Here is a 16,198-nt window from a genome sequence, read left to right as displayed (position 1 = left end):
ACACCAATACCAAATCTGCTTTTCCTCTCCTTCTTCTCTGTTAAATAATGATATTCCCACCTGTCCATTCTCGCCTGCTAGAGTTTTGGAATTGTGTATCAGCCTTCTCCTTTCCTCCCTATTTCTAATTTTGTCTTAAGTACTTCAACTGTACATTGTTACTTCTTCTCCAACTGATTATTTTGCTGTAACTGATTGGGATGATGGTGAAGGTAGTGTGGTAGGTAGAGGGTGAGAAATAAGCATGCTTGGGGAAGCATTGCATTGGGGAAACCAATGGCAGATTGAAAATGTCCCAGAGAGTTGGAAATATAGTTATGGAACTTGAGAAAGAGAGGCTGTGAGTCAACTATGTAGAATCGATAGATTTAAATCATGGTTTGTGAGAGAGTAGAGCAAAGGAAATGGATCAAACTCCGTTCACCTTTTAAAAATATGATTCTGTGACAACATTCAGTATAATGAAATAATATCTCAAAATGTCCAAGATATTCCCAGCATGGGCATCTTTGAAAAGAAATGAAAAAGCTTTGCATGCCTACCTTGTTTTAGCTACCCAGTGGGTTGAGTAATCAGCAAAGCACATCCAGAAATACATATGGCTCACAAGACAGTTACAGCACAGAAGGTACATTTTAATTTTAAATGGAGCCTAGGGAAATAGGGGAAAAGGTCTCAAACATTTGTACATCTCTCTATGCCTATGTTCTTCCTCCATGAAAGAAGGCTATCTGAACATGTCGTCTTGAAAGCCCCTTTCAGGTCTTACTTCTCATCATTCCATGCAATGACCAAAAGTCATGACCAAAGTTCTTTTTAATCTGACAACAAATTGACAAGACAAAAAGGAATATTCCCTTTTGACTTTTACTTCAAAAGCCACTGCTTCCCTTAAAAAGTTTGTTTCATCTTACCACAAAAAATAAAATAATCCAAACCATTATTCTTATGTGAATTCAGTTCCATTTACCCACCTTGTGCTGGGTTCTGCGTTGAATGGATAGTTCAATTATATTTTTTAACTTTTCTGTTCATGCTCTTTTATATTTGTTTTAAGTGATTATATGCACAACATCATCACCAAAATCATAGGTGAAATCTTACATCTATTGCACTAATTGTAGAAAATAATAATTCTACTGATCATCTACGCCCTCTAAACGTTTGTCACCTATAGCATATACTTGAACTTCTTCAAAAAGCAATTTTCTAATATTGCCATTGGTAAAATTGTTTTATTATATTTGAAGTTTTCTCTTTTGTTCCCCCAATATTAAAGAAATAACTGGGGATACATCATTATTAGATGTTAGTGGTAATGCACACTTGATCCCTTTTTATGTTCAAAACTTTCAGATCCAAAAATCAGATCTTAGAACTCTCATATTTGAAAGCTAAAGTATTTCTAAAATTTAAAAACCCAACCTTTAGCATAAAAAAAAATTGGTTATCTGTGAAGCAAAAGGTTAAGGGATATGTTCTAATGATATTGTCCAGTAATTTGGTCTAGAGAGACATAAATCTATATTTCAGGAAACAAAAATCAAGTCACAAACAAGAAATCTCTTCCAATTATAACGGTGTATATACATCAGAGGATCTACCACGGTAGTATTTTTCTATAATACATACATGTTTTTTATCACAGAGTACAGGAATCAAGGAAAAAAACATTATTTTTCATATAAACTTCTCATGAGATAAATGTTATTCACGTCTAAAGTCACATTTTCAGAAATCAAATAAAGCTGGAAATAAGCACTTCCAAAAAGCATAATGCCAAAAATGGTCAAGCAAAATCTCTTGGCCGTACTTCCTTTCCTCTGCACTGAGGTGTGGCCCCGTTCTCCACCTCAGTTTCCCACCCTAACAGGAGGATTTTAAGGGCCTTTCAAAAATGCATGCAGTAAAATAAGAGAAATGAAGAAGAAAACAGACAAGTAGGAAGCCAAATGAGAATGAAATGATGAGATTCGTGGGAGACATAGTACAACTGAAATGTATTAGATTCTGGTGTCATTAGAATTCTATGCAATTTTTTTTTTTTTTTCGTCTTTTTGCCTTTTCTAGGGCTGCTCTCGCGGCATATGGAGGTTCCCAGGCTAGGGGTCGAATCGGAGCTGTAGCCGCCGGCCTACACCAGAGCCACAGCAACGTGGGATCCGAGCCACATCTGCGACCTACACCACAGCTCATGGCAACGCGAGGTCCTTAACGCACTAAGCAAGGCCAGGGATCGAACCTGCAACCTCATGGTTCCTAGTCGGATGCGTCAACCACTGCGCCACTACGGGAACTCCCTATGCAATTATTAAAAGGAGCCACACATTTTACTCAGATTTTCTTTTTCAAACACCAAATGTAAACATGAAAATACCATCAGATGTTCTTTTCACATTTTCTATTTATAAAGTCCCTCCATTTCTTCAAGAAAGCAGGTTTTTGTCCTTGTTCCATCTGAAGGATATTTTTTTTTCACCAACTGTCTTCAATGAGGTAGGAAGTAGGAAGAAATTAAGACTATAGAGAACAAAAGAAGAAGAAGTAGGTGTGGATGAGGAGGGAGTACAGAGATGAAAGAGGCAATTGACCTTTGGAAGGAGGTGCCTCTCTTTAATTTCCCTTAAACCTCTCTCTGTCTACTCTTTTGAGGCAAATTAGCAAACAGTGGACACTTTCTTGTTTGCAGGGCTGAGGTCTGAGATGATTGCTCTCTTCTTTTGCTACTACAAACTCCTTGGAAAATTGGTGTTTGACCACTGAACACTTTGAAATGAATGTAAATGAAACGTTTTAGAATATTGTATAGCAAAGTGAGAAATCCCCTGTTCCCTCCTTTATTAAGCTAATAGAGAACAGAACAGAAAAGAACAAACTAATATGTGCTCTCTTTCTGTTAATACCTAATGAGTGTGTATCCCTGGTTTTGGTTTTGGTTATTTTCAATCTCTATCGCTGTCACACACACACAAATTTGCCTGATATATCAGAATGAATGTATGATGAAGGAGAAATTCAGGTAGGTACTCACACAACCAACTTCTTCAACTAAACAATAACCTGAAAAGTAGAACATGCGCCTTTATGTCATTGGATTTATCCAATTAATCATGAGTATTCAGAGATGACACTCTAAAGAGGTTTTTCCCTCCCGTTAAAAAATGTGAACTTCTCTAAGTGAGGGTAAGTGGACATAAAAGTCATGGCAGATGAGAAAAAGTATCTTTCCAAGCACAATGCTGAACATATAAAAGGGGCTCATTGAATCCTTACTGAGTTAGATATCTTCCGTCTCCACTGATAACAGAGAAGAAAAAAAAGGAAAAACTCCATTTGGTAAAAACATCAAAGGGCAGAAAACCAGTCCAAAAAGAGGCAAAAAATCTTCTGTACATCCCAGCTCCTCCAATTGTGAACTCCCAAAACAGGTGGCAGAGCCCTGTGAAGGGCCTGACTGGGGAATAAATTGACAAGCTGGATTCTAGAATATGTTCTTCCTTGTTTCAAGTATCCCTGGTCAGTTTTATTTCTGGCCCAAGATAGAGTCCTCACAATTCAAGATTTAACATATAGGAGTTCCCGTCATGGCTCAGTGGTTAACGAATCTGACTAGGAACCTTGAGGTTGCAGGTTCGATCCCTGACCTTGCTCAGTGGGTTAAAGATCCGGCATTGCCGTGAGCTGTGGTGTAGGTTGCAGATGCGGCTCAGATCCCGCGTTGCTGTGGCTGTGGTGTAGACCGGCAGCTACAGCTCCAATTCGACCCCTAGCCTAGGAATCTCCATATGCCGTGGGAGCAGCCCAAGAAATGGCAAAAAGACAAAAAAAACAAAAACAAAACAAAACAAAAAAAAAAGATTTAACATGTAAACAAAATAGAACAACAACAAAAGATTTGCAAAGCCCATCCCCTGGGTATACAAGAGTAGTTTACTAGGTATAGCGTCATTTACCACAAAGTGCTGAAAAACTCACTGATATTTTGGAAAGTTGTAACTATTGAGGAAATGACATGAAGAATGGGTCTGAAGATAAATAGGACTTATCCTATAACCACAAAAAAGAAAGGATATTTACAAACAAAAGTTTTATGTGGGTCACAGGAGAATAGGTGAGCTGCCAAGGAAATGGGGTTCATATGTGTCTTCCCCAACACAGAATCTAGAAGCTCCATAAACTCACTCTAATGGTTCAAGTGTTGAAGAGGTTCTGAGAAGAATGCATTTTTTTAATTGCATTTTCAGTCATTGAAATCCATATAGCAAATAAGCTAGGCAACCATTTAGAACAAATTTTTAAAATTCATGCTAGGAAAGTTTTGATGGGATAACTAGGAAGGAAAAAATAGCTTGGTCTGCTACTTGGAGGAGAAGACCCAATTCAGTGAGAACAGCAGGATCAGTTAAGGTCAGGAGGGCCCTGTAATCCGGGTGAGACAGGCTGAGAAAATGTCATATAACCCTCCCAGTTCCTTTTGCCCACTCTGCCACTAAATTCATTGATGACACAGTAAGAGGTAATAAGCACAAAGATCCGAAAAAGGATTGTGTGTTGATATCCAGAAGGTCTATCCAGATAAAGTGAACAGAGAAGGTGATCTTTCGCCCCCCCTCTTTGGCATCCTTGCTAACTCTGTCTGCTCTTATAACTGGGAGTGTGACTCTGATCATTCACATAGCTTTCCTAGAGCGATGTTCACACCGCCACCTCGGAACAGAACAGAATGAAAAGCTCGTGTTTGCTGGACAGCAGGATCCTTTTTCCGATCAGACTATCCCTTCAGGCTAAAGTCTTTGGAGATATGCTGGAGGCAACTGGAATCCCCAAACCTTTAGTCTTGTATAATTAATCCTCTTTCACATATTTAGGAAACTGCTGAACCCTCTTTTTATATGTTGCTTTGATTCAAAGTGTGAGTAATCGGAATAAGAATGCTGGTTATCTTTAGAGGAAGGCTCTTTGGATAAATTGAGAAAATGAAATACAATTGCTCCTGTAACATGCCAATTGAAATAGCTTTTATAGATAAAGTTTCAATTTTCCTTTTGTGATTAATGTAGGACCCTAACCTAATTTTGTTTCACAAACATCTCATTCTGGGGAAGGAAAGGATTACTTTTTTTACATCAATAAGTACCTAGTCCTAAAATGAGCCTGAGGAAAAGGTTAGAAGTATGATGAGTCATAAACTGACAATAAAGAACTTGATTATTTAACATAAAACATTCTACTAAAGATATATGAAATATAAGGTCTGCTGGCTGGGAAGGTGGCTAATGCAATTGAGCATGTCTTTGCTTCACCAAGTCTATAATCTATGGTGTAGTTAGCAAGGTTTCAGGAGGGTTATTCTTTTCTGCTTTGGAGGGGAAATTTCTGCTCATAAACAACATTAAAATTTTTTAAGCTTCTTGAGCACAAGGTCAGTTATTCTAACATCTTAAAAGTCATATTTTTAAATTTGTTTTTGTACTTTCAAGGAACTTTTCCAAGTTATTTTTATGTTTGCCACAGAGTCCTCACTAAAATCAAATCCATTTATCTCCTCAAGTTCAATGGCTTTCTCTATCTTCTCTCTTTTACATCCTTTAAGGAAGTCAAACTTCTAAAGCAAGTCAAAAGTCCCCAATCTGAAAATGGGGAGCCTTTTTGGCAGTAATGCAACTTTTGGTGTTACAGCAGATGAGACTGGTGTCAGAATTTTAGAGGTCAAGAAATAATTTGAGCCTATCAGCCCTAAGGAAGTTTTTGAAAAAAAAAAATCTCTTTTTATAATCTCAGCTTCTTGCTGCTAAAAAAAAAAGAAAAAAAAAACTTTTAGGACAATAAATTGGCCCTTAACAAATATTACAGAGTCTGTAATATCACCCCCTCTAACCAACAGCTATCTAGTACTGAATGAGTTAGACTCTTAATTTCATGTGACTGAAAAGCAATTAACACAAGCTCAGCTTTAGGAAGAATTTCCTCCACGATGTAAATAAAAATTTCAAGGTAAACCTGTCTTTAGGTATGAGTTTCTCTCTCATGCACTCAGATCTACCTACTCTTGGTTAAATCCATTTTCAGACAAGCTCTTCCAACAACTACATACCTTACATCCTCTCGAGTTAAATTATTTAAGAATAATACACTCTTTCCCCAGATCATTGGCTCTAATTGAAACACGACACCAATGCTGAACACTCTTCATGCCTCGAACTAGCATTAAAGTGCATTGCAAAGCACATGGACTGAGAGTGGGAAAAAGAGGGCTCCTTAGAGTGAACTTGAGGTCCCGTTACTGACAGTAAATACATGTGAAATGTTAAATATATTTGACAGTTTGACAATATATTTGCAAGATATTCTTCTACCATCAGATATAATTTGTTAGTGTGTCACCATACATGTTTATCTCTTCTACTTGGTAGTTCTAATTTCTGCAGCTTTGAGGACTTATAACACACCTAAATACTTACCTCAAAGACAGAAAGAACACATGTTCATGCAAATACTTGTAAACGAATGTTCGTAACTTCTACTTTGTACCATCTAAAAAGTGGATGCAAAGCAATCCCCATTAATAGATGAATGGATAAAAAGTTATCGCATATTTATACAATGGAATACCACCTGGCAATAAAAAAGTGCCATGTCCAGTGCTGCAGGGCAATGAGAATCCTGAAAGAGGGATGGCTCGGAATAACAAAACACACAAGACTCTTTTACATTTAGAGAGTGGGGGGTCCAGGAGGCACTCTGTTTCCGGGAACAAAGGCACTGGGCTTTAGCCCACAGGACTTTTATTAAGGAAGCTGCCTTATGTAGATTAGTGAGCAGGACCAGGCAGAGGCAATGACAAAGCTACCTCTTAGTGAATAACAAAGGAAACTATTAGCACCGGTGCATCCCTCTAAGGCATAGTGCAGCTGCTCCTAGAATAGCATAGTTTATGCATAACTCCCTAATTTTGTCTTTGAAGGAGACCCTGTACTTTAGAACTCTGCATCAGCAGATACTTGCCTTCCACAGAGTTCAGCTGTTCAGCGGTCTCCAACAAAAAAGAATGAATTATTGATATATGCAACAACATGAATAAATCTCAAAGAGTGAAAGAAGCTAGACCAAAAAAAAAAAAAAGTACATACTGAATGGTTCTATTTACGTAAAATTCCAGAAAATGTAAACATCTATAAGACAGCAGACCCAGATCAGTGACTGCCTAGAGAGCAGGGAGAGAGGGGGTCAAGGGAGAGAGGGGGTCAAGGGAGAGAGGGGCAAGATGGAATTAAAAAGCTGCACAAGGAAACTTTGGAGCGTTACCGATACGTCCATTATCTTGATCAAGAGTTGGCGGGTTTATCGCTATAAAGGAACAGATAATAAATATTTTAGACTTTACAAGCCACATAGTCTCCATGGCAACTACTCAACTCTGCCATTGCATCAACAGAACAGCCATAGATGAAAAGGAATTCAATGAGTGTGAGGGTGTGCCAAGAGAACTATTTATAAAAGCAAGTAGCAGTAGCAGTCTAACTTCACTCAGTATGATTAATTTCTAGGTCCATCCATGTTGCTGCAAATAAGACAATGAAAGACAAATACCATACGATATCACATGTATGTGGGATCTAAATAAAAGGAAACAAATGGACTTATTTGCAGAACAGAAACAGATTCACAAACTTTGAAAAACTTATGGTTACCAAAGGGAACTGGTGGGGGGGTTTGGGATTGGCATATGCACACCGAGGTATATAGAATGATTGGCCAACCTGCTGTACAGCACAGAGAACCCCACCCAGGATTCCGTGATAATCTATGTGGCGAAAGAATCTGAAAGAGAATAGATGTGTGTACATGTATAACTGAATCAATTTGTTGTACAGCAGATATTATCACAACTTTGAAGATAAACTATACTTCAACAAAACTTTTTCTTAAATTGGGGGGGGAAGTTGGGAAAACCATGAGAAAAAAAACAAGTAGCAGTGTAACTGAGTGTGCAGACTAATCCTGATCTTGATTATGGTGATGGTTTCAAAAGTGTGTACATATAGCAAAATTTCTCAAATTGTACATTTGAATGATATGCCTCCGTAAAGTTATTAAATAATAAAATCAAAAACACCTTAGTTTCCCCATCACAGACTGGATCAAGTTTAATCTTCTCACCATGCTACATAATCCCCTCTATGTGCTGGTCTCTTGATTCCTCCTCCGTCAGATCTATTGTTGCTCCTGGTGGGATTTTACTCTTGCAGGGCCAAATACGCATCCTACCATCTCAACTCTGTGCCTTTGTCTGGACTTCTTTCAGTCTTCAATAATCTACTCCTACCCCTACCAACTGTGCATCTACACGCCCAAGACACCTTCCTTCTTTCGTCATCTTACCTTTACTACGCTCTGTCTCCTCTCTGTGCTCCCATAACGGCTCGTATATTTGTGTGTGAGGACACGCATATGCGAATACACAACCACATATGCACACTCTCGCACAATTACATTGCTCCATAATTTTAACTCTATACCTTTAAATTTTCTCTTACGCATATAGAAATAAAAAGCATTATTACCCCACATTTGAATACTTGACTGAGTGCTCCCTGTGTCTATTATACCTAAGAGTAGCTGGCATGGCAGCTACTCTTATCATCATTTTATAAATAATATAACCGATAGGGAAGGAAATTATATATTTAGCCCATAGGTACATGGTTATACATGATCAATCTAGAGCGAGAAAATAGTTCTTCAATGTCTAATCTAAAATGCTTTCCACTAATCCTTATGCTTGTTTTTGCGTTGGTTTCAGCGAGGGGGTTGTTTTGTTGTTTTTTGTTTTGTTTTGTTTGAAAGCTTAACTGTATTTCACACTTTTTTTTTTTTTTTTTTGACTGTTCTGCTGCTCTTCTTCCGTCACCTAGATACACCAAAATGAAGACTGCCACCAACATCTATATTTTCAACCTTGCTCTGGCGGATGCCTTAGCCACCAGTACCCTGCCCTTCCAGAGTGTCAATTACCTAATGGGAACGTGGCCGTTTGGAACCATCCTCTGCAAGATCGTGATCTCCATAGATTACTACAATATGTTCACCAGCATATTCACCCTCTGTACCATGAGCGTGGATCGCTACATCGCCGTCTGCCATCCCGTCAAGGCCCTGGACTTCCGCACTCCCCGCAACGCCAAAATCATCAACGTCTGCAACTGGATCCTCTCTTCAGCCATTGGTCTGCCTGTGATGTTCATGGCAACAACAAAGTACCGGAATGGTGAGGGATGCAGCAGGCCTGAGGGATGGTGACTCCATAGACAGATATATTGATGACGTCCTGAGCCAAGTAAAATTTATGGAGTGGTCCAAAGCCAGAGTCAAACTGTAATGTTAATGATTCTTCCTAGCAAAATACTTTTGAATATTTTGAGATAAAAATTTCTCAATTTACTTAAATTTCAAATTTTTCTAGGAAATATTTTAAAGAGAAAATAATCCATAATTTAATAGTTCCTAATTTCTTTGCACTTACTTCATCAAAATGATGGGAAAATAGGAGTTCCCGCTGTGGCTTAATGAATTAAGAATCTAACTGCAAGGGCTTGGGTCCCTGAGGAGGTGCGGCTTCGATCCCTGTCCCCGGTGCAGTGCCTTAAAAGATTCCTGGGATTCAATCCCTGGCCCAGGAACTTCCATACACCATATATGCAACCATTAAAAAAGGGGGGGAGGTTGGGAAAATAAGAACATAGCTCTTTCGAAAGTAATTAAATTTTAAACCCAAAGAGGATTAAGTGGAAGCTTGTTTTAAAATCTCAGGTGGCTGCTTACATGACAAATTTATCTTTTTAAGATTTTATATCAGAATGATGAACCAACCGTCAAAAAGTGGAAATCCATCAGCTGGAAATTCCTATAGAGTTTGGACAGTGATTATAGACTTTAGACTTTGGACAGAGCTGAGTCTCCTCCACAACTTCTTTAAATCTCCCCTTCCTTGCTTATGTAGGAATAACCACAGGTTAGCTCAGGTCAAGGCTATAAATAAGAGAGCAAAATGGCAATGTTAATACCTAATAACATAATTAAATGTTGCTAACTCTTGCTTATAATTCTTTTCTACTAGGTTCCATAGATTGTACACTAACATTCTCTCACCCAACCTGGTACTGGGAAAACCTGCTGAAAATCTGTGTTTTCATCTTTGCCTTCATCATGCCTGTCCTCATCATTACAGTGTGTTATGGGCTGATGATCTTACGCCTCAAGAGTGTTCGCATGCTCTCTGGCTCCAAAGAAAAGGATAGAAACCTGCGAAGAATCACCAGGATGGTGCTGGTGGTTGTGGCTGTGTTCATTGTCTGCTGGACTCCCATTCACATTTACGTCATCATTAAAGCCTTGATTACAATCCCAGAAACTACTTTCCAGACTGTGTCCTGGCACTTCTGCATTGCTCTAGGTTATACCAACAGCTGCCTGAACCCAGTCCTTTATGCATTTCTGGATGAAAACTTCAAACGATGCTTCAGAGAGTTCTGTATCCCAACCTCCTCCACCATTGAGCAGCAAAACTCCGCTCGAATCCGTCAAAACACCAGAGACCACCCCTCCACGGCCAACACGGTGGACAGGACCAACCATCAGGTACACAGCTTCTAGAATTGGGTATACTTACTAGGGGAGACATAAAAATTATGGAGCTTTTTAAAATCCAAGATTTTAATCCATTAGAAGTGGCTCAGTAACCAGGGGATTAGAGTCAGTATAAGGACGGAAAGAGGCAGAGAGCAAATTATAATTATTGTGACAGAGAGGCACTTCATTGTATAAACTGAGCTGTAGATATTGGGTACATATTCATTTGATATAGAGACATACCAATTAGAAATCCATAAATCTGGGAGTTTCCATCGTGGCTCTGTGGTAACTAACCCAACTAGTATCCATGACGATGCGGGTTCGATCCCAGGCCTTGCTCAGGGGGTTAAGGATCTGGTGTTGCTGTGAGCTATGGTGTAGATTGCAGACACAGCTCAGGTCTGATGTTTCTGCGGCTGTGGTGCAGGCTGGCAGCTGCAGTTCCAATTGACCCCTAGCCTGAGAACTTCCTTATGCCACAGGTGCAGCCATAAAAAGACTAAATTTTTAAAATTTTTTAAAGAAATCCATAAAGCTGCTAAAAATCTGTATCTTAACAGCCTTTTCTTCTATGCAAAAATAATGACCTCAGATAACTGAAAATGACCCTAATCTAGAATTTTTCCCATTTGCCCCAGTGTGAGAGAGTGCATGCATATCACTCCCAAAGTCACTGTCACTTCTCAAAAGCCAGTCCTGCTCTGCTTCTGCGGTGACAGAGAAAGCGACAGCACTTTCCCCACTGCAGTGATGGGTACAAGATGTTCCTAGCAACTCAGTGTCACAGCAAAAGAGAAAAGGAAATGAAATGACTGGCCCTTAACTTTGTTAAGTCATTGATTTATAAACTTTTTAGATCTGAACACCAACCATATGATGTAATTGTTAGAACTAAATCAGATTTATAACAGACATTGTATCAGTTGAGGTTAATATCATGAGCAGTGATTATCGTTGGAAGATCAATTCCTACGAGCAGAAGTGTAAAGATGGGAGACTGCCAAGATTTACACACAACAGTACAATTACATGAGAAATCAAAAAAAGAGGAGAGAGAAAAATCTGTCTCTAAGTTAATATTGCCTCGTTAAGCCACTGGTTTGGAAAATTTAGAGTCTGACCTGTAATGTAAATCAGTCACTTAATTATTAATATGAATTCAAGTAAGTAATTTTCCAAATAAGAGTGCCAGCATTTCCAAATCACTGCCTGTGTAATTTTATAACACAGAATTCAAATTTAAACTCCCCGTGAAAGTAAATCCTCGTGTCAGAACCTTAGATAAAGTTTCTTAGATCAGGGACCTGAACTCTGGGGACAGATGGCTCCCTAGAAATGACCAGGAAGTCAAACTGAGGAGCCAGAGGACCCTTGGGGTTCAGCTGCTTCCTCTTTGCTTTCTCTTCATCACACTCCACCCTGCTGTGTCCTGTCACCCCCCCGCTACCGTCACCGGACCCAGCCCAGGCTCACCCCTTGTAATTGACCACAGGACTAATGTAATAGGGCCCAGAAGGATCTGCCATGGGGGACATCCATCTTGATTCCCTTGATATTGAATAATGCTGAAATGAACCCAGGAACTGGAAAGCCCTGGGGAGTATGAAGTAATGATGGCAGAGCTCCTTCCTCCAAAGGGAAATTATTAACGTATTATATCTCACTTCCAATTCCATTTCAGAAATGAAAGCCAGAAAGAAATGTTTTTCTACTCTGCTCCTTCTTTTTTTTTTTTTTTTTCATATCAAGACCTCTAAACCTACTCCTTTGACTAAGCAGCTCTCCTTCTCAATGGCTATGGAAATCTTGTCAATAACTTAAACAGGGTAGGAATTTAAACAGGTTTTTCTCTGACTTGAGGATAATGCAGTAAAGAATGCAACGTAAAATTTCTAGTCCTAAACTAAGGTTATCATAAGGTTTTACATTGGAGCAATATATTTCTTTGGAGCAAAATGATGGCCATTTTAAAGGATCGGTTCTTTCTCCTAAAGCACCTAATCATACCTCCCTCCTTTCAGGCACCTTAGAGTGTGGGTCTTGGTATTGTACCCTGGACCACTGCTGAGTCTCTTGTCACATCTGATTCTCTCAGTATCCTTCACTTGCCTTGCTCTCCTGGAAATACAGTCCCAGCCTGACTGGTGGAGCATTTTTCCTGAACTCAGCCTGCCTGTCCTTCAGTTGCCCCAACACTGCCCTTGACTGCCCTCCAAATCCAGCATTTTCACATTAGTATGGTCCTTGCACAGCCAGGGAGAGGAGAAAGGAAGTAATTGGGGAAGCTCTGTTCTAAGTAACTAAAAGGTTTGTTTTAAAAATACATCCAATTAGGGCTTATCTTCAATGCTGCCTCTATGAAGCAGGATCAGTGTCAGATAACAGCAGAAACACATTAGCCCTGGAATTGGCTGCTTTCCCAAAATGCCCAGCTGGGAGAGCTGGACAGAGAAGAACAGCTGCCAGGAAAAGAGGAAAAGACACCCTGACATATTTGAAAATTAAGATGAATAAGATAACTCAAAGATCCCCTTCATTAATCTCCACTGATGTGTCATCGTTACACCCAGACATCTAGAACATTTCAGAAACCTTCTATATGTCTAGAGGACGTAGCTGAGTAGTTGTACAAATTCAGTATCTGACAAAGAGGCTTTAATTTATTTTTATTTTTATTTTTTAAGTCATGAGCCATCATGTTAGGGAACAAAGCCAAGCAGATTTACATTAACTTTCTAACCACTTTCTAACTGTTTGAAGTCTGTGCTGTTGTAAATGTTTATGTCCTGCCTGCATAGTTTTGTTTTCTCCAAGAAATATGTTGTACTATATATGTCACATCTCAAGCACATTAGTCGACTTCATAGTCTGCAGATCAGAGATCCAATATCAAACCTTCCCAGGGTGTCTGCATTCTGACAACTCTACATATAACGCAAAGTCAAGTGGAGAGTTGGCAGTTACCAAGGTAATTTGATAAGCCATTGGAAAATTCTGTGCCCAGAATAAACCTTGAGTCATACTCACACAGTCAAGGGCTACTCGGACAGTATTTGCTGCATAACAAATCTGTCCAAAATGTAGAGCCTTAAGGCAATCATTGATTCAATTCACAAGCCTATAGATCAGTAATCTGGGCTGGGCTGGGCTAGACAGTTCTTCCCATATTAGCTGGGCACACTCTGTGGTCAGCAGCAGCTGCTCCATTAGCAGTCAGCCAACTGATCTAGAATGGCCATAGCAAGAATGGCCAGCTCCACATGGGTCATCATTTTCCACCATCTGTGTTATCCCAGGCTTGTTGTCATGGTGATCACAGGTTCCAGATTTAAGGGTGGGAAATCAGACTTCCACTTATGGATAGTAGGAGCTACAGTCCCTTTGCAAAGGGTGTGGATGTGGGGAGGGGAGTCCCTGTGGCCACTTGTGCTAACCATCTACAGGAGGCACACGCTATGTGGGACAGGCAAGCCACAGCTTCCAGAGAGCACAAGGCAAACTGCCTTTCTCTTTCTCATGCCTCCAGTATCTGCCTAACACAGGGTCTGGCACATTCGAAGTACTCCAAAAAGGAATTCCCATTGTAGCTCAGCGAGTGAAGAACCAACCGTGTCCATGAGGATGTGGGTCTGGTCCCTGGCCTCACTGAGTGGGTTAAGGATCTGGCATTGCTGTAGCTGTGGTGTAGGCTGGCAGCTACAGCTCCAATTTGACCCCTTGCCTGGGAATTTCCATATGCCACAGGTGCGGCCCTAGAAAGAAAGAAAATAAATAAATGTACTCCCAAAGTATATATTGAATAAATGAATGATCAGTGGGCTCTTGATATTTCAGGGGATATGGGGGTGGTAGGAACGACCCCTTTCTTGATGGACAAGCTAAAGGATCGTGTAACACTGACATTATTCCAGGCCCACCATTCAGTAAGAGGAAATACTCAAAGGAGAGAGTCTTCATTTGTTTTTCTCCTCCAGCCTTTAGTCCTCTGATCATAAGTTACACTTTTCAAAATTTTTCTACAATGTTGTAAGTCAACTATACTCCAATCAAATTATCTTTTAAAAAAAAAATCATATGACAAATTTTTTTTTCCTTACATTTGGGCTTGTCTTCTATTTTAAGTGCTATTCATGTGGAGGTCAAGAACCAGACTCAGTGCCCAAAAGAGGTCGTGCCAAGGCTCAGTATGGAAAAACTACCAAAAGATGGTCTCCTGTACTTTGTGCATTCTGGGGCCCAGCCCACTGCCCCAGCTGTAGTGCTCCATGCCTGATGTATGTTCAGCTTGGTGTCTTTATGTTTTCTAGGTCTTTGGTAGGGAGACTTAACATTCATTTCCCATCTGCTCTCAATGCAATTTCATTTCTTTGTACCTGTACCTGCTTGTTGATGTCCTCAGTGGACTCCGCTGGGCTTCAAAACACTTCCAGCATTTGCTCAAATCAGGCCAGGTCCAGCTCAGATCTGAGATCCTGGCCACTACTGACCTACCTTCCTTGCTTAGTTTCCACCACAACCACAGTCGATAAGACATTGTTTTGTTTTCACACTTAGATTATTTTGTTAATGTTTAACATTATATGGGAAAAGAAAATTATTGTGTCAGTTGGATTATTATTTGAAGACTTTGATAATGGTCTCTAATACTTGTATGACAGCATGCAGATTAAAATGTGCTTTTATATGTATTATCACATTTCCTATTATAACCCTGTTGGGTAAATATGAAAAAATAAATGTTCAAGGAGTTTGAATGATTATACAAGATCAAAGCGCCAGTAAGAGACTGGACCCAAACATCTGAACGTCTAATATGAATCCAAAGCTTTTTTCTGCTATCTCACAAAATCAGTAAGTCTTATAGGACAAAATCATATAACATTGATAAAGCTAACACTATGGTACCTCCGGCTAACTTCACATCAGTATGATAAGCCCATTCCTAGAGCCTCAGGTTACTATTTTTAAAGCAGTTTCTTGACACTTTAAACAAAGTAGCAGGTCGAGAAATGAGGAAATGCTTTGTATTTGTATTAACTACAAAACTAAAAGCAGAAGACTAAGTTTTCAAATCAACCACATCAGTATCAAAAATTGGCTCAGTTTTTTTCCAAGACATCTGTGGAGAGCCAATTTGAGAAGGAAATGCATTTCTATTCCATGACAAAAGCCCCAAATGCAAATAGCTCACAAAATTACTGTGCTTGACCACATTAATGCATATTTTGTGAATGAGGCCAAAGTGACTATTCTTTCAATTCTTTGGCTTAAAAAGAAAACAGTTTCCATTATGAGAGAGAGAGATAGCATACACACGTGTGATATGGGTAGGCCTCTATTCACATGTGGTACTAGAGTATATTTAAGATTAATACTTTTCATAAGTAGCAGAACGACTTGGTATGCTTCTTTAAAGTGGCTACAATCTGGGTGGGGAAAATATGGCTGACTTGGAAATATGTTTGTTTTCACAAAATATTTGGCTTTAAGACTATTAGCAAAGTTCCCTTGTGGCACAATGGGTTAAGGATCTGGCATTGTCACTACAGCAGCTCAGGTTGCTGCT

The 16,198-nt window shown here is 39.5% G+C and overlaps 1 protein-coding gene across 1 annotated transcript in view; it reads left to right on the top strand.

The window, feature by feature from the left end:
• Positions 1-16,198, top strand: part of OPRM1 (opioid receptor mu 1) — a 68,171-nt gene that overhangs the window by 38,560 nt on the left and 13,413 nt on the right. Inside the window, 2 exon segments of the mRNA NM_001001538.1 lie at positions 8,916-9,268; positions 10,118-10,638. Of these exon segments, the coding sequence (NP_001001538.1) occupies positions 8,916-9,268; positions 10,118-10,638 (874 nt within the window).

This window comes from Sus scrofa, chromosome 1, assembly GCF_000003025.6.
Source record: "Sus scrofa isolate TJ Tabasco breed Duroc chromosome 1, Sscrofa11.1, whole genome shotgun sequence".
NCBI lineage: Eukaryota > Metazoa > Chordata > Mammalia > Artiodactyla > Suidae > Sus > Sus scrofa.
The sequence above is the reverse complement of the archived record's forward strand: the minus strand, read 5'-3'. Positions and strand labels throughout refer to the sequence as shown.